The sequence below is a fragment of the Paramormyrops kingsleyae genome, chromosome 1 (assembly GCF_048594095.1).
Source record: "Paramormyrops kingsleyae isolate MSU_618 chromosome 1, PKINGS_0.4, whole genome shotgun sequence".
NCBI classification, from domain to species: Eukaryota; Metazoa; Chordata; class Actinopteri; order Osteoglossiformes; family Mormyridae; genus Paramormyrops; species Paramormyrops kingsleyae.
The window spans coordinates 15,757,332-15,777,684 of NC_132797.1; the positions used below are offsets into that span (position 1 = coordinate 15,757,332).

The 20,353-nt window shown below is 46.6% G+C and overlaps 2 protein-coding genes across 3 annotated transcripts; both read right to left on the bottom strand.

Annotated features, from left to right (window-relative positions):
* Positions 1–2,471: 2,471 nt before the first annotated feature.
* Positions 2,472–7,751, bottom strand: slc35e3 (solute carrier family 35 member E3). The gene is made up of 5 exons (XM_023825926.2): positions 6,933–7,751; positions 6,557–6,667; positions 6,191–6,349; positions 4,557–4,639; positions 2,472–3,051 (listed from the first exon to the last, which is right to left on the bottom strand). The coding sequence occupies exons 1-5, from the start codon at positions 7,332–7,334 to the stop codon at positions 2,865–2,867; spliced, it is 942 nt and encodes a 313-aa protein (XP_023681694.2). The 5' UTR covers positions 7,335–7,751; the 3' UTR covers positions 2,472–2,864.
* A 758-nt stretch (positions 7,752–8,509) lies between these two features.
* Positions 8,510–18,849, bottom strand: nup107 (nucleoporin 107). Of its 2 annotated transcripts, none has more exons than XM_023827063.2 (28): positions 18,473–18,849; positions 17,742–17,830; positions 17,346–17,438; positions 17,073–17,182; positions 16,836–16,965; positions 16,341–16,444; positions 15,835–15,962; positions 15,623–15,671; positions 15,353–15,424; positions 15,019–15,107; positions 14,822–14,900; positions 14,523–14,636; positions 14,289–14,379; positions 13,965–14,044; positions 13,667–13,726; positions 13,404–13,549; positions 13,197–13,245; positions 13,039–13,108; positions 12,836–12,951; positions 12,614–12,652; positions 12,345–12,495; positions 11,992–12,104; positions 11,544–11,646; positions 10,663–10,823; positions 10,117–10,242; positions 9,822–9,935; positions 9,411–9,578; positions 8,510–8,738 (listed from the first exon to the last, which is right to left on the bottom strand). In XM_023827063.2, the coding sequence occupies exons 2-28, from the start codon at positions 17,812–17,814 to the stop codon at positions 8,631–8,633; spliced, it is 2,736 nt and encodes a 911-aa protein (XP_023682831.2). In that variant the 5' UTR covers positions 17,815–17,830; positions 18,473–18,849; the 3' UTR covers positions 8,510–8,630. The 2 variants fall into 2 exon arrangements, with proteins under 2 accessions (XP_023682831.2, XP_023682823.2); XM_023827055.2 differs by having other exon boundaries at positions 18,355–18,487.
* Positions 18,850–20,353: the final 1,504 nt, after the last annotated feature.

Sequence of the window (20,353 nt, forward strand, 5' to 3'; positions counted from 1 at the left end):
TTATTCTTGTTAACTTAAACTCTTTCATCCACATTTCAGGGAATACTCATTTTTTCTTGACCACAACAGGAAAATGACTCAGCATGACTGTGTTTCTTTGAATGCAAGTGAATATTTAAGGGTATGTGACTCATTCCAGGTCTCGACATGTTCAGGCATGTGATTTCTCCCACTTGTGCCCACTTGGTTATTAACCTTATTGTTTTACTGAAACAAAGATAAATCAACTGACTCCCAGATAAAGTCTATAATTTAGCACTGGGTGAGTGGCTATGGAATAGCAATGGATATGGAATATTTAAACGATTTGAAATATCGCGTTTGGCAGCATAATCCCGCAGTATCGAAGCATGTCTAGAAAGTACAAAAAAGATATTGCTGCTTATCAAACCTCAAGCAGTATGATTTACAAGTAAAAAAGACAGTGTTGTTTTGCTGCTGTGCTTTGCAATGACGGTTGAATGGCAGATTATCTCGAGGCAACAGCACAGTGGAAGTCCACAGCTGACTCAGTAGCACCAGTCTCTCCCTGACAGGGCATTCCAGTGGTTTAAGAGCGCAGTTAGGTGTCCAGTGTGGGCATTCACTGCAGATAGACACCTTCCCTGCCATAAGAGAGGTTCCTTTGTGCAGGCGCTCAAACACTGTGGGCTGTGTGCCTCTAACATTCTGCCCTAAACAGACTATTTTACCCAAACGTTTCCACGTATATACCCACAGGTGCTTTAGTAATATTCAAAATCAAATCAATAATATGTCTGATTGAACTTTAAATTTTTAGTATCAACAAATCCACCCAGTCTGTCACACGCATATGAAGCCACAATCTATAGCAAAATATAGAACGTGGTATAACTACACATCCAGCAGTTCAGAGCTCGCAGAACAGAGCCATTTCCTCACTGAAACACGAAACCATGAAGAACTGAGAGGCACCGAAAATGTAGAGAGCAAGTGGAAACAGGAAGTAGTAGCTGATTCATGCAGCTGTCCAATGATTTCAAGCACCATCATTAACTTAAATGGCTCGTGTGATCCCTCACATTAATGGGTTAAAAGAGTAAAAGACCATTCAATCACAGCAAAGGTCATCCTTGATAAGCGAACCTATCAAGCAGCTAGAACAGCACTCCAGTTTAGGTATTTCAGTGATAAGGAATATTTTTTAAGGAGTTCTTCCAATCTCCAAGGCTTTCTAAGCCAAGTAGCAGGGAAGGGAACAAGTAATTCCTTGGCAAGTCCAAGTCAAGTCTCAAGTAAAAACATTCCAAGTCCAAGTCTTTCCATCATTTTTGGTGGCGAGTCATGAGTCATCAAATTTGTAACAAGTCCGTGTTGAGTTGTGAGTCATGAAACTCCAGTCTCTACATATGTCAGCTTTTTTTAACCTTTAGTTATTAAGCAATAAGATGACACGGTGGTGCAGTGGTTAGCACTACTGCCTCACACCTCTCGGACCAGGGTTTGAGTCTCCGCCATGGCTCTGTGTGTGGAGTTTGCCTGTTGTCCCCGTGTCGTCATGGGGTTTCCTCTGGGTACTCTGGTTTCCCCCCACAGTCCAAAGACATGCTGAAGCTAATTGGCATTGCTAAATTGCCCATAGGTGTGCATGTGTGAGTGAATGGTGTGTGAGTGTTCCCTGTGATGGGCTGGCCCCCTGTCCAGCATTGTTCCCTGCCTTGTGCCGATTGCTTCTGGAATAGGCTCTGGACCCCCCCCCCCCCCCACGACCCAGTAGGATAAGCGGGTTGGACAATGGATTGATGGATGGATAGTTATTAAGACTTGCTGCAGCAGAAACCTGCCACAGTATGTTATAGGTTAGGTTCTTCATAGGCAGAGACAGGTTGAAAAGAGAGTCTTCACTCCGTCACAGTTGTCCTCACAGTTTTCATGCCTGTGTTTATGCAGGGAGTGATGCATCTTTCCAACAAACCATCTCAGGAAACCTTGCATTCAGTCAAATGAAAGTTCAGGCAGCAGATAATTAATACACTGAAATAATAAAATTAACAGTATGGTATCCAGAAGGGGATTATAACCTCAAGTCTTAGTCATAGGGTCCAAGTTGGGTCCAAATCTCGAGTCATCTGCCCTCAAGTCCAACTGGAGTGCAAATCTTTCCATCAATTCTACAGTCAAGTCACAAGTCATCAAACTTCTGCCAAGTAGTCCCAACTTGCAGGCCTCTGCTAATGGGCCAGTTTTAATATTCCATTTTCCATAACTGCTTTCCTATCCCAGGAAGCCCAGGGTATGAGGCAGGGGAACCCCTGGATGAGGTGCCAGTCCATCACAGGGCATGCAAATTCCAAACAAACACAACCAGGGGAGGGAATCAAACTCACATGCTTAGACATAAGAAGCCTCTGTGCCAACCTGTATTGATCAGTGGGTCTCAGCAGGCCGTACGCATTATAAACACGGCCTGCCTCTAACGATAACTACTGCCGAAAAACCAAAGCACTTAATTGAACAAAATATATTTATTGAACAACACAACATATTAAAATGCTTTATGCTGTATTTAAATAATGGGAGAGAAACCAACCTGACATTTTTAATGCCATGAGAGGAAATATTCAGGATGAGATTCTCCATTTTTGACCATGTGGTACAAAAGTATCAGGCAATTTCTGATTATCAGCTCGTTTTCAGTAGGCAATACTCCAAAACACTGTAGGACTATCACATACAAAATCTCACTTAAGATCCTGTCGTCCACTGCATAAGTGCCCCGCTTCCGGACTCTCCGTGGCAGGCCCTTCTCGCAAGCCCGGGCCCAGGGCTCTGGTGGGTTGGCTCTCTGGGGGTTTCCGTGTCGCAGCCAGCGGCAGCTGTTCTAAGGTGAGGGACATTAGGGTTTAGGGCCTCTGAACAAGTCTGCTCTTGCCCTCCTCCTGTTCAGCCAGTTTGAAGTGGGTGTAGGCCAAAATACCCAGGAGGGTACAGAGGATGCCCAGGCCCTGATGCAGAGACAGGGGGTCCTGGAAGAGCACGTAACCCCCCAGGAGGGTGATGCAGAACTTGAAGTGCCCAAACATGTTATAGCTGTTGACCTTGTGTTAAGGTTCAATGTCAATGTATTTGGAAGCAACAACTTCAAACGATTCATTATTCAATAGTTGTATAATTTTACACCGCCATGGCGCCCCTTATACCATACCAGGCCATAATAAGACGTCATATCACTACAATTTTGTACCTGAACTGTACTTTCCCAGGAATCTGAGACAGGCCCATATAACCCGCAGCACCACTGAAAGCATCCTCTCCTATGACCCGACTCTGCGGTATATCAGCTGCACAGAGAAAGCACCTACATCCAGCGGTAAAAGCTGCCCAGTGAATCATTAGGGACGAACCTGGACGCTGCTTACGCTGGCCTACCGAAGAAGGGAACCAGCATCACCAGAGATTCATCTCACCCAGGTCATCATCTGTTCATCCCACTGCCGTCTGGAAGGTGCAGGGCAATCAGACCCCGGACCTCAAGCCCCCCCCCCCCAAGCACCCTTCCCCACCCACAAGAACCATAACACACAGAGCTGGACCCCCCTAGAACTTTATTTAGTTATACAGACACTGCCACCATAAAGACTGTATATTTTTATTTTATGCTTAATTACTTTGCCCTGTGTATATAATTATATAGAATAATTGGCAAATAAGCTGTTCTCCATTGTCTGCACTTAATTTGTAACTACCAATTTTACTGTCTAGCTTAAATAGGTGTTTTTCTATTGTCACTGTTATACAATTGCTGCAAAAGAAGATATGTCAACACAATATCATTGTATCCATTCATCCACCCACCCATCCATTTTCTTTACCCGTTTGTCCTATACTGGGTCACGGAGGCCTAAAGCCTATCCCAAAAACTATGTTGGCAAGACAGGGAATTATCCAGGATGGGGTTCCAACTCATCTCAGGGCACACACACACACACACACGCACGCACGCACACGTACAGACACACACACACAGACACAATTCACACCTACAATTTGGGAAGACCAATTCAACTCAGCATGTTTTTGGACCATGAGTGGAAACTGGAAACTCCAGAAACCCCACAACAACATGGGGAGAACATGCTCCACACACATGGATACCTGAACCCGGTCCCAGAGGTGTGAGGCGACAGTGCGTGACTGTGCGTGACTGTGCGTGACTGTGCGTGACTGTGCGTGACTGTGCGTGACTGTGCTGCTGCGATTTCATTGTACGGAAGTATAATATCAACAAAGCTCTCATTTCATGTCTTAACTAAAGAACAAAACAAGGACAACTCTGTTGGCGGCATGAAATCCCTGTGGCTGTAAGCGGAAGCAACATTTTCCCTCCTTTAACCACACATAGTGCCTTTGAGAGCTCAAAAGGCATCCAGAAACTGAAGCATATGACATTCATACTTATTCAAATATATGAATTAGTGCACTTTAATTACTGCACTGAAGTAACTCCTGGCCTGACTGTATTTTTAGTTTTATCAAAACAAACCGAGTCTTTAGCCTCCATAGACCTTGTGATGCCCCAAAAGGCTGAAGGATACGTCACTGGTGAAGTGTTGCCGATGATCCAGTAGATGGACAGATTGACCAGGAAGGCGATCACCCCTGACAGCAGCACCATCACCTGGGGGTGAAGAGTTCACACACACTTTGAAGTAACCGACATCACCACTGTAAAGCCTCAGTATAAGTCCATATTAACAGTAGAAGACTTAAACACATCAACATCTGGTTTCAAAACAAAGATTAATAACACAATGACAGCAGACAGACATGCTTATACTTTGGTTGAAGGTGGCAAAATGTTTTCTTGGACAGGCATGGACGAAGCTGAATATGTCGGGACATGTCAAACATGCAAACATGAAAAAAAATCGAATGCTCACCTTACGAACACGTCATATGTCTATACTGATTAACCTGTTTTACTCAGTGTAATAATACTCAAAAAATCTATTATGGTAGCAATGAGTCACGCAAACACAGCATATTTTAGCTTTTGTATCTTAAAGGGACATTCTACATTCTATACTGTTCCTTTGACCGGCCAATAAGAGAAAGCAATAAAATAAGCGCTTCCGTGTTTTACTCTGGAGATCACGCCGAGTAGTTCACAGTTTTATATTTCTTGTAATGATTAATAAGGATTATTCACAATAATGTTTTTATGAATGTGTCACAATATAAGAATCTTTAAATTCAATGTAATAGTTAATTTTTTTATATATAGAAAATCCTCTACATGCGAACTTCAAGATGCAAACTTTCAAAGATGAATACGTGCATGTCCACTAAATTAAAAAAAAATGTTTAAATAATTCCAAAATTAAAAACTGTGCTGGAATTTCACATTTCGTGGCAGTGCATAAGTTAGTTCCAATCTCTGATGCTTATCTCTGATATCCATGACATAGTAACGTAGGCGTGGTCATGGTAAGTGAGATCAGCTGACTGACAACAATGGAAAAAAATTAACTCAGTTGTTGGTTGTTAAAATGCACCCGAAATCAATAAATAATACAAACCCATTCATTTCTGAAAGCATTTCCTTCTGTACAATACAAGCAGAATGTTTTCCAAAGGAGTTAAGGGTTGGGGGGGAGGAGAGAGAGAGGTAGGTGTGCATATGGATTCTTGATACAGTAACACACTCGATTGCTAATGGTTAGCAAGATTAACTGAACACAATAGAAAAAAGAATTCTCATTTGTTGTTTGTAAAAATGCACCTGAAATCAATAAAAATACGAATATTAATTTTTAAAAGCACTTCCTTACATAAAAATTTTCGATAGGATTTGAGGAGAGAGAGGTACGCTAGGTGTGCATATGTCTGCAGGCTAGCTCGACAATGGTAAACAGCGAGATCAGAAAACAATGAAGATAAAAATAATCCTCGACAGGAGTTGAGGGATGGGGGTTGGAGTGTCATCAGCTGGAGGCCTAGGCTAACTTTGCTGGACTCACAAACCTGCTCTCTTAACAGAACTGGTTTGTATCGTGGGGACTTAGTGTACTGTCTTTCACACACAGTTGTTCCAAGGCATTTGACCAGTGTGTGTGGCAATGCATTAATAGCCAAGACAAGGAAGGACACTTATTAAGGCCAGTGGATGGGCTAGGTTAAAGGGCAGATGGATGCATAATGTTCAAAGAAGAGGTAACTGCAGTCTCACCATGGCAGAGACCGACCAAGGCCCGAGGACACCCCCTTCACCAGACGGGGGCTCGAAGAAAGGCACCAAGAGGAGGAGGAAGGCGGATGACATGGGGGCTTGGTAGTACAACAGCTGCATGGAGTTCACCTGGAGCTCGTGCTGCTTTACACCAACCCACTATGGGGGGGGGGGAATGGGTATTTATGTTTGCAGAAAATGAGAAACATTGAAAACAAAAAGGAGGACAATCTCAGCAGCTACAAAACATCTGTATACCTGCCACTGGACCAAAGAAATCCCCCCCCCACCAAGAGGTACAATAAAGTCAAGTCTCGTGTCCCACTTTTAACAGATACACACTGTCCATGCTGAGGAGACACGTACCACTTGGTACAAGGATGTAACCAGCACCCCCAGTGCTGCAAAGACCATCCCCAGCAAGTTAAACTTCACATCATAGTAGGAGTTCAAAATCACTCCTAGTGTGATGGGGATCTAGGTAAAACAAACAAACATCATAACAAAGTCAGTTTGTTAATACAACCGCACACGTTGTCATAAGCGACGTGATTAACAGATTAAAAAACAGCCTCGCTGACATTACATGACAGTTGCTGGCCAGATACTGTAAATTATCTACTGTAACGTGATTATGCTGATCTACCAATATAAAACAAAAAGTATTTAGTAATTCATAAACTGTCCTCTCATTTAATATCAAAGCATAATAAATGCAGTTAAAAGCGTTTTTTAACCTTACCAGCGTCATTTTTATCTTTGAGGAAAATGTTTTCTTATAATACAGCGTTTGAATGACTATTATAACCGGTGTGGTCATTGCTTTGGCAAGCTGATAAGTCCCTATGGTGTTGTTTTGCAGCGAAAGATTGGTGAAAACGACAAAGCCGCAGAAACTTAGTGCCAGCAGCACGATTTTGGTCGGTCTGAGACTCTTCGGGGAGAATATGTCCATCTTCTGGCACACGTAAAGCCCCAGCCAAGTCACAACGAAATGAATCAAAGTCAGCGTCATGTTCGGGAAGCCGTAATGCACGTAAATCCATTTGTTGATGAAGACGATGCATATCGACGCGAGCAGATTGACCAATAATCCGGAGGCGATGCGCCCGTTCCCGGCGAGGTCGGGCAGCCGAGCAGCCATTGTGATCCAGCGCAGCCGGGTGCGGATGTATCCGCTGCGAGCGCCTCTCCGTAAGAGCACTACGGGCGCGCACTTGTGCGCAAGGGTCTTCCCCCAGGGTGAAGTCCCGCAGCACTGCCAGGCACACCCGTTCAGCCCACTACATGCCGGACGGCTCCAGCCGCGCGCTCTCGCCACACGCCGCAGCGATTCCTCCAGCTCGCGCCGAGACGCACGCAGCGCCGGCGTGACACGGCACGCTCCGGCCCACAGTCACGGCGACTCAGCGCTGCCGCCACGTCAGTCTTCTCGAGTGCCCACTAGCGGCAGAGCAGGCGAACCTACGGAGAATGACTCGGCATACATCGGCGGCGAGGTTGGCCATCTATCCGTGATACTCTGCATGTCTTGCACAAAGCATTTCAGCCTGAACGGGTCATGCAGATAACTGCATTACTCGAGTTTTTTTGCTGTTCAGCTAAATACTAAAGTAATACAAGAGGGACTTGAGATTGACCTAAAATCAGTGTAACCCTACTGCCTTCGAGATCAAGGCAGAAATAGTCACTTTACCAGAGATTATTAGGCTGCCAAGGCTTAATGAAGACGCAGCGGATCCTCTCTGATCCCAGCCACAGACGTTTCACGCTCCAGCCATCAGGAAGATGATACAGGAGCATGCAGACCTGCACCAGCAGACACAGTGTTTCTACCCACAAGCCATCAGGCTTCTGAACTTCTGACATTCTGCACACACCGATATAGTCACCACAACTGCTGGACTCTTCATAATGTCACTTTAAATTCTCACTGCACAATTTTGCATCCCACATTCTAAATATCTCACTGCATTATTTTATGTTTTTTTTCAATTATTTGTCTGTATACTGTTCTATATGTTTATATGTTATATGTCTATATGCCTGTGACTATATGTAAAGTTGGGGGAACATGAGACTAAGAATTTCATTGCAGGTAATGATGCTACATTGTTATCCATATATGACAATAAAACTTGAATTTAATGTTGACACCAGGCCTGACCTCTGGGGAGGTGGGGATGGGGGGGGGGGTGGTTGTCCTGCAAATACTTCATTTGAAAGAGCAGAACAATGAACATAATATTAACACTAACTGCCCCAGTTGAGTTTGGTAAACAAAGAAATGAACCTGTAAGAACATTAATTCTAGCTGAATTCAGAAATCACACATCTTTATTACTGGATTACAAAAATGCACATTTTTTAAAGACATTCCTGCCTCACTTCAAACAAATATTTATAAAAAAATAACAGCAATGGTCGACTGTGGAAGCGTCTATGGCTGGATGTCATAGCCCAGGGAGTCCAGACCCTTGTCTAGCAGGAGGAGTGAGGCTTCACGCAGCTTCAAGAGGAACTTCCGCAGTTCCTCTTTGGAGAAGACCTGGTCAGGAGAGACACATAGTTAAGAGCATACACAGGATTAAGATAAGCCCCAAGTAATGATTTACAGGATTCTGCTAATCCAGCCTCAGCATTATTCCTTGGCGTTGGGAGCCATCCTATAGTCATGTGCGTTTTACAGATCGGTTACACTTAGGAAAATGTCCAGATTCCCTAAACCATGAGCATTAATCTGCTTCTGGTAAATCAGTGATTTTTATGATGGTGACAAAATATGAGAACAGAAGAGTAAATGAACCATTTGTTAAAAAAAAAAGGGGTTTATCATGCTCAATTTGCAGTCATGATGAATTAAGCCACCTGATGAACTTTCACGCTTCACTGAATGGGTTACATAAGAGAATCTTATCTTATTTACTCACATTTGATTAATTTAAAGGATGCTTTTACCCACAGCGTTAGACAGCCCTTGGAGCAATTTAAGGGCCTTGCTCAGGGTGAGATCACTACCGACCACAGGATTTGAACCAGCGCCTTTCTGATCACAGGCACAGTGTCGTAACCCACCGAGCTGCTTCCGTTAAACAGCTCTGCCGTAAGCTATGCGTACAGATCTACCATCACCTGCTGTTTAACTAGTGAGTGATGTGGGTGAGAGTCGCTGGTTGAGGTGGTGTCGATGTGTGCGCCTGGTTACTGTCGGTGCCGATACCTGGTAAAGGCGGTGCTGGTCCGAGGCCACAATGTCCGCCAGCCGCAGGTTCTCCTGGTGCTGTTCCGTGCTGTGCAAGACAGTCTGCAGCAAGAAACACATCATGGGCAGGCACAGACGACGCAGCAGCGCCATCTGGTGGGCACGCTCCGGGTCTTCCTCTGCGTCCTGCAAACGGGCACATGGAGTTTTCAGGGACCTGTCCCGCCCTTTCATTCAGATTTTTTTCCCACGAGTTTCAAACTGCAAACTACGTTCCCGAAGGAAGCAAAATCTCAAATAGAAATTTTATCAAAATTTGTCCCCATACTGCTACTGTAAGGGAGCACTGCCCCCAGTAAGCACCGTAAGATTCACAAGCTGTGTGTGGAGACATTTTCCTGGGCGCCGGCCTGAGGGGCTTCGCCGTACCTCCCGGACATCCACCATCCAGCCGCCATCCACGAACAGCAGCACGTTGTAGATCCTCTCCTTCACGTCGTCAGTCAGGGCCTCCAGCCGCCCTTTCCAGTTGTCATACTCCATCTGTGGGAGCATCAGCACAGACGTTAAGATCCAGCTACACACTGTTTCGAAAATCAAATCCCTGTAGCACCAAACAAGAACCTCCTCGCAATGCGGAATTGACCATCATCAGAGCATGTGACCGGAACTTTCATGCGACCACAGCTTTCGGACGGTAACGCCATTAAGAAGGAAATGAGACCTTGTACTCCTTCTCCTTCAGCTCGTGGGCCACCGTCTCCGTGAACTTGGCATTGGAGGCCAGCGTGGGCTTCTGTGGGGGCACGTTCATGTGCTTGAACCACTCGTTGAAGGCCTCATGAGCTTCCTGGCGGAACACCGAGTCACAGCAGTGCGTCAGGTACAGCGGTCTGCTTAGAACAGGGTCACCTAAGCAAATTACGTCCGTACATAATTGTGTGCTATACCTTTATATGACTGGCAGTGCAGTACGGTTGTTAACACCAGCATCACCACAAACACGCAAGTAATGCGTTGCGCTACAATGTTACAATGTCAGTAGGTGGTAGAAATTTCTCAGCTCTATTCAGTATATTCTCATGCGACCACCGTCGCATACGCAATCTGCCGTTGGCCGAAGCGTCGCTTTGCGCCGCCCGACTGTATTCCTGACGCGTAGCCTTAAATGCCGTCACAATGGAGCACGTTGGATGAGCTGATACCGCACGCCTGACTGCACGGTCCCCCCCCCCCCAATGTATCCATGGCAGGGTTCCTCGCTACTCACCAGATAGGCCCTGATGCACAGGTGTTCACGGATGGCGTTCTCGTCCTCGGCCAGCAGGGGCGTCTCTGTGCCTTGTTCCTCCCACTGCCGGTAAATCTCCCTCATGGAGTCATCCGGAACGCGGGCGAACACCTCTTTGGCTGCGTCGTGCTTCTTGGCACCTTAGGAACAGGATGGACGTGGTCCTCAAGTCGGCTTACAAGCCTAACAACGGAGGCGATAGCCTCCATCCTTATTATAACACTTCCAGGGAAAGCATGTTTCAACAGGAGAACCTAGAATTTATTCTACGTATGGTATTACTTTTTGATGTTAAGTTCTTCGGGACAACAACATTGATAACGGTGATTATTTAAACAAAGTTATGTATTTCTTGTATCGACTTGTTTTTATTGCTCTTCTGCAAGACGGACACCCATTATCTTTATCACTGAATTTTCGGGATGATAATATTGTCCATTGTATCATGCGCTTGCTTATTATCCTTATTTTTCCCCCCATGTCTTGTGACTGCACTGAAATACCATACCATTCCTTGTATGTGTTGTTCTACATCTCTACAGATGTTGTCACTGGTTGCCAATTAGAGCGCAGATGAACAGCATCCAAAGCATGCGCGATTCCACACCCCTTCAACGCCACTACATGGGTCTCCAACAGGAGGTCTGAGTTCCAGGTCCGAGTTAAAATATCAGAGTTGACAGGGCACCTGCTTGCATTTCCCTGAAGTCCTCGGTGCATTGTGAGGCTCCGTACTTCACTCAGGCATCCATACAGGCTTTTGGCTTGTCTGTCTCAGGCAGTCATCAGTAAATGTGATGTAGCTCTAACAGCCGCACCAACTCGCGGCCCAGAGGGTAGAGACTTGGCACCCAGCTTACCCAGGAACCTCCTCATGATGGCGTTGCTCTGTTTCAGGGCCTCAGCCCGCTGAGACGGGTCGAACACCAGCCAGTCGATCACGTCTATCTTGCGTTGGTCCTCCTGGGAGGAGGGAGGCAGTAGACATCATTAAAGTACAGTTTCGGGGCGGCTAATTTGGTAAATTACTGCCATATCACTTGAGTAAAGAGCAATTGCTTTGACAATGTTACTGTACATTGCATTCTGAAATGCGGATACGCATGCTTTATGGACTGGGGTAATTTATTGCGCGCTTGTCTTTTAAAATGTAAGCCAGTTTTTATTTAATAAAGTGAGAGTGGTGACACCTCACATTACACGGTTCTCCATTTTGCTGGGGTGGAATTATGAATCATGTGTAACATATTCAATGCGACGTCCCCACAATGAGAGGTAAGCTAGCGTGTGCGTGGCTGCGCATCACACCTCAGAGGTGCCGGTATCCAGGGCGATGGTGAGATCATGATGAGCAAAGTCTTCGGTGTCTCTCTCTCGAATGTTCTCTACAACAGTCTTGGTCACCGCTGCCACGTCCAGCTCTGAGGATTGGTGAAAAACCAGAGGTACACCAGGAGAACCTCATACCTGCTCCAGCGGTGACCCCTCCTTTGCCCCCCCTACCTCATGTTCCCCCAAAGGTCAGTGATTCTCAGTCCCAATCCTACATCCCCCACTCCTGACCTCTCCATCCACCCCTCCAGTTACACTCTCCCACAGATCTCACCTTCCCTGATGTCTGACCCCCTCTATCCCACCCCCTCCTCCCCCCCTGTCCTCACCTGCCTCCCTGGCCAGCTCCAAACAGCGCTTGCGCTGCTCCGTCTCCGTCACAGACTCCAGGAACTGGGCATACTGGGTCACCGCCATGTCCGGGGGCAGGTGGCTCACGTAGAAGGCTATGAGGTCTACGTGCTTCTCGCTGACCAGGACCTGAATCAGGAACATGCCCAGGACAAAGCGCCCTTAACCACTTTATTTATACAACTTCATAAAAAGCACACTCAGTGCTTGCACTCTCCTACTACTGAATCACTCGGACATGTCGTACCTGAATATATGACTTGAGAACATCCACGGTTATGTCCTCCTGGAAAAAAGTCCATGAGTGAGCAGTTCAGCACCATTAAGTGAAACACACACTATAGAAAAAGCTGATTTTCATCGCATTTTTATTGAAAGTTATCAAAGAAAAATTCAAACATTTCCGAACGCATTGGACAACAGAACGGGAGAGAGATGGGGGCGTGCGAAGCTGATCGGGCGAGCTGACCTTCAGCTCCACACCCAGGCTCCGGTAAAAGAGCACCAGGTGAGCCATGAATCGCAGCAGGTGGGAGGGCAGAGACGTGCCGCCCCCCAGCCAATCGCCGAACTCCTCCAACAGTCCTGCGGCGACACCACATGGTCAACGGGTGACATGAGCCTCGACACGAACACGGGTAATGAAATCAACCACAAGCAACGACAGCCTACCATCCAGGTCGCCCAGGATGACGAACTTCTGAATGACGTGGTAGTGTTCCTTGGTCTCTGCCAGCACCTTCTGTGGATGAGGAAAGCAGGTCCACTGGATAGGAACCAACCACAGGGTGACAGAGCTGTTGGTCACCAGCTGCTAACACAAAGCTCACCTTCGATTCTGTGGCCTGGAGCTCCTCAAACACCTTCTCTGGTGACCAGCTGATAAAACAAATGACAAAAGCTGGTGAGGCATCAGGTTAGATTCACTGTTACTATCTGACAGAACACTGTGGTCTGTCTTTAAAATGAGCATCACTCCTGACAACCCCGCCCCGCCCCTCCCCCCCCCCCAACCCCACCACGGCCTGCTCTCCTACTTGGCCCCCAGGTATTCCCGGGGCAGCTCCTCCAGCTCCTTGCTGCCCATGCCTGACGACAGCACCTCCTGCTCCACCTTGGTGTCGACCAGCACCCTGAAGTGGGCCCACACAGTGTCCTCCCACGTCTCACACACTGGCAGGAGCTGGGGGGGGGTCACACACAGAGCCACATGAGGGTCCTGACCTCCCAAGTATCGACACCATTATCGTATCGACAGATTAATAGAGCAGCTGACAGGATGGGAGTCACATGACTGCACCTGCTTCAGGTTCCCGCTGAGCGCTGCATAGATGGCTCGCTCGTATCTGTTGAACTGCTCCTGTTGGACCACACACACAGCAGCCATGTGAGATGCTTTAAAGAGGCATGCAGCCATCAGCCATCTTCCCCACGGTACATTCACAGAAGAGGTAAGCGCAAGTTCATGTTCTCCGACACGTCCAGCTGCTTCGCTAATTCAATTACCCAAAGGGACTTAAGCTTGCACCCATTTATGCATCTGGACAATTTTGGGGACTCTCATGCTACGACACCCGCTGGGAGTCATGACGTCTCACCTCCTCCGCCATCCTCCAGCAACACACCTTCCACACGCATCGGTGAGGATTCCCCTCCACTGGCTGCAGCTCTGCGCTGCCTGCGAGCAGCAAAACGCAGAGACAGACAGACAGAGAAGCTTCAGAACAATGCAAGCCAGTGTGCCGTTACACATGGAACTGGAGCAGTGACCCAAAGGTGACATGGTTTAGGTATGACAAGCATCTGGCCTACCTTTATAAACTGCTAAGTTGAATAACTATTTAGATATTTAGAAAGGGAGGAGATATCTCCCCCAGAGCCAGTGCAGTAACGGCACCCCGCGGTAGGGACTCGGGACTCACCTCCGATGATGTTTGGGTCGTGGTACAGTTTCCAGCCCTCCAGTGTGGCCGCCCTCCAGGCCTGACCACAGCGCTTGCATAGTCTCTGCGCCTGAACACATGTGTACACAGTGAGCGGGTTCAGATGCCCCACCACCCTCAAAAGCACTTGTACTGTATTGGCACCTGAACACACGCATACACAGTGAGTGGGGTCTGATGCCCCCACCCCACCTGCCTGCCTGCTGAGCTCACCTCGTCGGTCATGCCCGCCCTCACTAGGGTGAAGAGGTACTTCAGTAGCCGGGCATCATCCTCCTGGTCCAGGTCAGCTAGTGGTCGCTTCTGCCTGATGGGGGCGTCGGGGTCCTGCACGTACACGGGGACACACGCACATAGAATCCCGTGTGGGACCGTTCCCCGATTCCTCCGGAGAGCTAAGTGCTTTGCAGCATTAGCCTGGAAACTCTTAACACGTAACTCTTAGCTCAGCAATAGTACACACAGCCACCATGACCAGCAGCGCAGACTCGCAGCGCCTTCGCATCTCTTACCAGCTCGGTGACGAGGGGCCGGTTGAAGCCGGTGTGTGATTTGCTCTGTCTCTGCTTCAGGGCGTGTAAGGTGTTCTCCCTGGGGGGAGGCGGGCACAGATGCAATGGTAGTTCTTCATCACCATTTTAGTAAAATACCAAACACCCACAGCATTCATAAAACAGCAACTCCCCCCCCCCCGCCCTCCACAGCTTACCAGTAAACCGATTTAGCGTAGAACTCGATGTTGTCTGAAAAATCCCCAATTTCATCCTTGGCTATACTCTCCAGCCAGTCCACAACAAGCTTCAGCAGAACATGAAACGCAGAAGCACAGAGTCTCTCTTAGGTGACAGGATGCTAAATACAGGCAAATGCAAACACTATTCATGTGGGGAAGACAGTTTTACAAATAGAGCTTTCTATATGGCTATGCCATGGGGGGGGGGGATAATAATAATAATAATAATAATAAATAAACTGTCCTTCAATGAGGACAGTCTGACGACATCAGGGCAGGAAGTCAAGGTATACACAGGAAGTGACCAAACCTGACTCTGCCGCAGCAAAGCGTCCCTGTGGAAGAGCTGCTCCATGACCAGCTTCTCGCTCTCAGAAGGACCCTGTAAGACGCAGAGGGGCCACCAATCACACGCAACACTTACGCTGGTCACGATCCCACAAGCTGCACAGGAAGTCATACGGCTTATCGGTGCCTCACCTTACTGCTCCACAGAAATAATTACTACAGATAATGGAAGAGAGATACGGCGAAGGGCTTATATATCAAGAGGAGGATAACAGACCAAGGAGACACTTACAGCCACATCCATCATGAGGTCATCCTCCAGGACGGACTGAACACGGTCCCTGCACAAACACACACAGCAATGTTAGTGTCTGTCACCCGGCACAGTCAATGAAACATTTACCTCCAGTGCCATGTCTGAGAGCCTCGTACATATATTATCCTGACTACAGCAATGGATAGTAAGAGCACCGTATTGAATGGGTGATAAATGGACGCACGTGCCTGTAGAGGGAGGTGATGAGGCGCCAGGTGACCATCTCCTGCTGCAGAAGCCACCTGACGCTGGCCGTCTTGGAGAACTTCTGCTGCCCAGGCGTGGCCCGGAGGACCAACCGCTGTAACATGTTCACCTACAAAAGGGACGCAGCACAATGAGTGACAGGTGTGAAAGGCACAGAGCCCCCTGCTGGCCAAAATATGTGTTCCAGTTTGCTAAGGATTATGTTAGAAATGAATAAGGCAGTAAAGTTACGTATTAACACTTCCTGGTGTCAGCCAAATCAAAGCAGTAGTCTGGAAAGACCTAAGAATTAAGCTATTTCAATAGTTCCTTTGACTATCTGTAGGTTATCTTCCTAAGATTTCACGGTAATACTTCATGACAAGAAGATGCAAATCACTCAAAACTCACAAAATAACAAGGACAGTATGGCCCAGAGAGCAGGTGCCACTGCTATCCGGAAGAAAAAGCTGATCTAGTATCTGCATATCTATCACAGTGACAGCACCTTATCCTGACAGACGGTCTCATATTCCTCCAGAAGATCAAAGACTGTGCTGGACGAGTGTCTGAGGTAGGACTGCAGAAACTCTGGGAACAGGCTGAGAGAGGCTAGAAAGGACAGCACAGATAGCAATGAGTATAGCAATCAGCACAGCAAAGGCACAATGTCCTTCTGCCATCTTGCATGTGTGGTTAATTATATACACATAGCATATAACTCCTGAGACCCCACCCATTCATTTATGTCCATTGCAGTGGACATTTTGTTTTTGCATCTATCTTTTCACTGATGTAAGGAAACATATTTATTCCTGTTGTACACTAAAGAGGACATGCTGTGAAATTAAACATGAAAATAAATTTGAAAAAATCTAAATTGTAAGATGTCTTATTTCCTCCAAAGACAAATAACCTAAAATTGAAGGACACTGTTTTCCTTGGGTCTCAGGAGGATATAGCTTTGGGTGAATTCTCGTGCAAAACTGAGGGCAGCACTGACCAGCCTCTCCCGGATCTTCCTCCTTCAGCATGACGGTGCTGGTGTTGATGTCGTCTGTGAAGGTGGCGTCACCCAGGACTGACAGGGGGGACGGGAACAAGCTGGCAGTCCAGTCGCTATCATCCAGGTTCTGTGGAGTGGGGGGTGTGAGAAAACTGTGGGGCCACATATGTCCAGCAAGTTAGCTGGACACTACAATGTCGTCCCCCTTCCATAAAAGCATGACGGAGAGCTCACCACGCTCATACTCCCCAGGGTGCGGGGAGTATGCATAAACCGCGGCGTCCGGCTGCCGGTCCCCAAGATGGCCGACACATCTGGATTCCTCGAGGAGCTTCTAGGGGTGACTACATGAGAAACATGGGACAAGATTCCAATGGTCAACCAAGTTACCACGCCCTTGATTAGAATCCCAGCACGAATGCAGAACAGATGCCAGTGGCAGGTGAAGGAGAGTAGATTAAGCCCCTGGCGGTGGCCGAGAGCCAGGACTCATGGAGGGGAACCCACATGTCTGCTTGAAGAGGGATCCAGGTGTGTGACGGAGCAGTGGCCGCGCTGGGGTGATGGCTGCTCCGGGGGACTCATCTCGCAGAGGTGGGACTGGAGCTCAGTCAGGGATTAACAGCCACCACAGCAAGTCACACTTATGCCACAAGACCATTGCCACACAAACTGAAATGCTGCAGCTTCTACCTTTCTATTTTATTTGGATTTCACTTAACACAGGATTCCTGGGTTAAAAAAGCGAATTGTATGTATTATGATAATCATTTAGTTTTTAATATAAAACATTATGACGCCCTGGATTTAGCAATCGGCAAAGATCAATCCATAAAATGCGGCATGACGCATGGACGCAGACACTATCCCAGTCCGGCTGTCAAAATTCGATTTGAAGGATACAAGCAACCTTCTTGTGGGAACTTTTTCTGCGAGCCGCTCGAGTCACTTCTGTGTCTCGAACAACTGGCGACATCAAAACATCTTGGCCCCTGGAAGGAATTAATTAATATTTGTTACTGGACATCTGAAAGAGAAATGTTGTTTATGAAGGAATACACAAAAGATGGACAACCGAGAATTTTAAACACATATACATCTGAAATTCATTTGTAAGAGAACATCTTACTGAATGGCTTTCTCTACTTAGCTTTCTATGTACATGTTTACAACCAAAAAAAAACAGATGCAGTGGTTAGCATGCAAGCTAACGTTTAATATCACCCTGGATATAGCTTTCATTCTGCCGGCACATGTACTAATTAATCAAAAGCAACACCTAAAACAGGCACAATGAAGATGTAAACAAAAAGGATATTTAAATGCGCGTCTACCCAGAAAATGAGTATCTGACAGAACGGTAGTTTTCGCTTAGCTTTGTGTTATCACAACACATGTGATAACACAACAAATATCGGGTCTTTTTCTGCATAAGAGACAAACATCAAAATCCAACCAGTCCGGAACCGTATAAATAAAACAGCAAATTGTTGGTGTAAAAATTAAACTGAGTTACCAGTCCATGTCGCTAGCATTAAATTATCAGAAAACCCGGCCTTTCCTACAGCAGGCCGAACCTTTTCCTTATTCCCGCTCGCCCAAGCAAAAGAAATAGAGCTCGGAGCACATCGAACCTCACGCTGTTTCCTTACGCTGGTCTGTCTAGGGCTACTAAATCGAGCTCGTATAAAGTCGAGCCATGACTCCCCAACCTATAAGACAAACCCAAGCCATTTCCTTACTCTAGTACGCCCAGAGCTTACAAATCGACACCAGATAAAGTCTAACCATAACCATTCGACCCAAGTCGATTCCCTACACTCGTCCAGGATAAAGCAATCGAGCTCGGAACCAGGAGAACGGTTCAGCCGCGAACGTAGCTGTTTGTATATATTATGTATCATAACACTAATGCAGTGCCTTTTTAATATTACAACAAAACACCGAAATGTAAAATGGATTTCATCAACAGCATATTTGAGAAGACTGATAGTTTTACGTCGAAGTACGGCACGTGCATGTTGATCAAGAGGGAACACCAGTGAGTGTGATGGATGAAATTTCTTGTAGCGCCACCTGGCACAAAAATCTGTTGAGAAAGTTTACGTGAATATCTGGGTTTTGACTATTTAGACTAATCACCGTAAAAAAAAATCCATCTAAACAGAACTAACGTTATAATTCATATTTTGCCATTGTTCTGTGGTCTTATCCGCCATTAGGAACACTGAAATATCGATGAGATGAAACCATGGAGATCATTTTGTTGTGATGAAAATTTTATGTGTAAATTATGGTGAAATTCAGTTAAGCATTGATTAAACATAAGGAGTGTTGCACTATCAGTTGTGTGGATGAATGTGTTCGCTCTTGTCTAAACAGATCCCCAGGTAGGTTCAGTTTGTGTCCTTATGAGTGTGAGTCAGCACTTGTCAGCCAGGGTGGATCACTGCATAGCCTACTAGGCTACAGCCCGGGGCCCCAGCAAACATCAGGGCCCGCCCCGCCTTGGGAAAAATAGAACGGTTGGTTAAATCGGCAGCACCTGAATGTCCATGCTGTCGTCAGCCTAGGGCCGTCAGGAAAAATAAACCACCCCTGCTGTCAGCAAGTCGTCGTTGTTGTCTCTGTCAGTTCCTTTAAATATTTTGTTTACCTGGGTCACATCCCTCCAGAGCTGCCCTGGGACAAAACGGAGTGCTGAGATTTACTACCTGTCCTTATGCAGCCTTGGTTTAACTGGCTTTTGCTGGGAGCAGCCCAAAGCCCGTCTTCAATGCAGTGACACAGATTTCTCTACATCTCAGCTTATGTAACAAATTTATAGTTGTTTATTTAGATTAGTCCCATTTGCCTGTTTTAATGGCTACAAAAATACCAACTACAAAACAATAAACTGTTTTAGCACAATACCTTTTTAAAGAATAGCTCTGCTTGCACAGATACCATCAAACATGAACTCAGTTACTATGATTGCAACATACATAAACAGAAAACACGAAGTTTCTCAACAAGGGCATAGGTTTGGTAGAGACCACATCAGCCCAGAACTTTCCGCCCCCTAGACACACACGGTACCCCCACAATATTGGTAGGGACATGTCTCTACCATACAAACCCAAATCTACACGCTTGTCTTTCAGATTTATAGCTGATTCGTAAGTACTGTTATTTTTGGTTTTGAATAAGATGCTGACACATGTAAACAAAATGTCTTCCAGTTTCCTGATGAACTCGGGAGGAAAGGAAATCCTATATCAATCTTCAGCATTTCCTGACTTCTCGGGACGCTGGGCTATTTCAGGATGTCATGTGGGGCCAGACCGGCTGTACAGTCATGCCTCAGTGACTTGGGGGGGGGGTGTTGGGGGTGGAAGGGAGCTGTCACACCCTGTCAGGCTTCCCTCTTGTGCCTCTCCCTGAGCTTATTATGTCAGCTGTCCCTTCTTCCTCAAACACACCTAAACAGGCAGCTGCCTTGCAGGCTTTCGCTAACCTCTGACACTGCACCCTTC

Bases quoted from the DNA above. Each gene is read 5' to 3' on its own strand.
- slc35e3 (XM_023825926.2), bottom strand. From the start codon at position 7,334: ATGGCTGCTCGGCTGCCCGACCTCGCCGGGAACGGGCGCATCGCCTCC. The intron at 6,350-6,556 runs GTACGTGTCTCC...CCCCCCCCATAG, and splicing joins TTACATCCTTGTACCAAGTG to TGGGTTGGTGTAAAGCAGCA. The intron at 4,640-6,190 runs GTGAGACTGCAG...CTTCACCCCCAG, and splicing joins CTTGGTCGGTCTCTGCCATG to GTGATGGTGCTGCTGTCAGG.
- nup107 (XM_023827055.2), bottom strand. The intron at 14,380-14,522 runs GTGAGCTCAGCA...ACATGTGTTCAG, and splicing joins GGGCGGGCATGACCGACGAG to GCGCAGAGACTATGCAAGCG. The intron at 13,109-13,196 runs GTGAGCTTTGTG...CCTCATCCACAG, and splicing joins TCCAGGCCACAGAATCGAAG to AAGGTGCTGGCAGAGACCAA.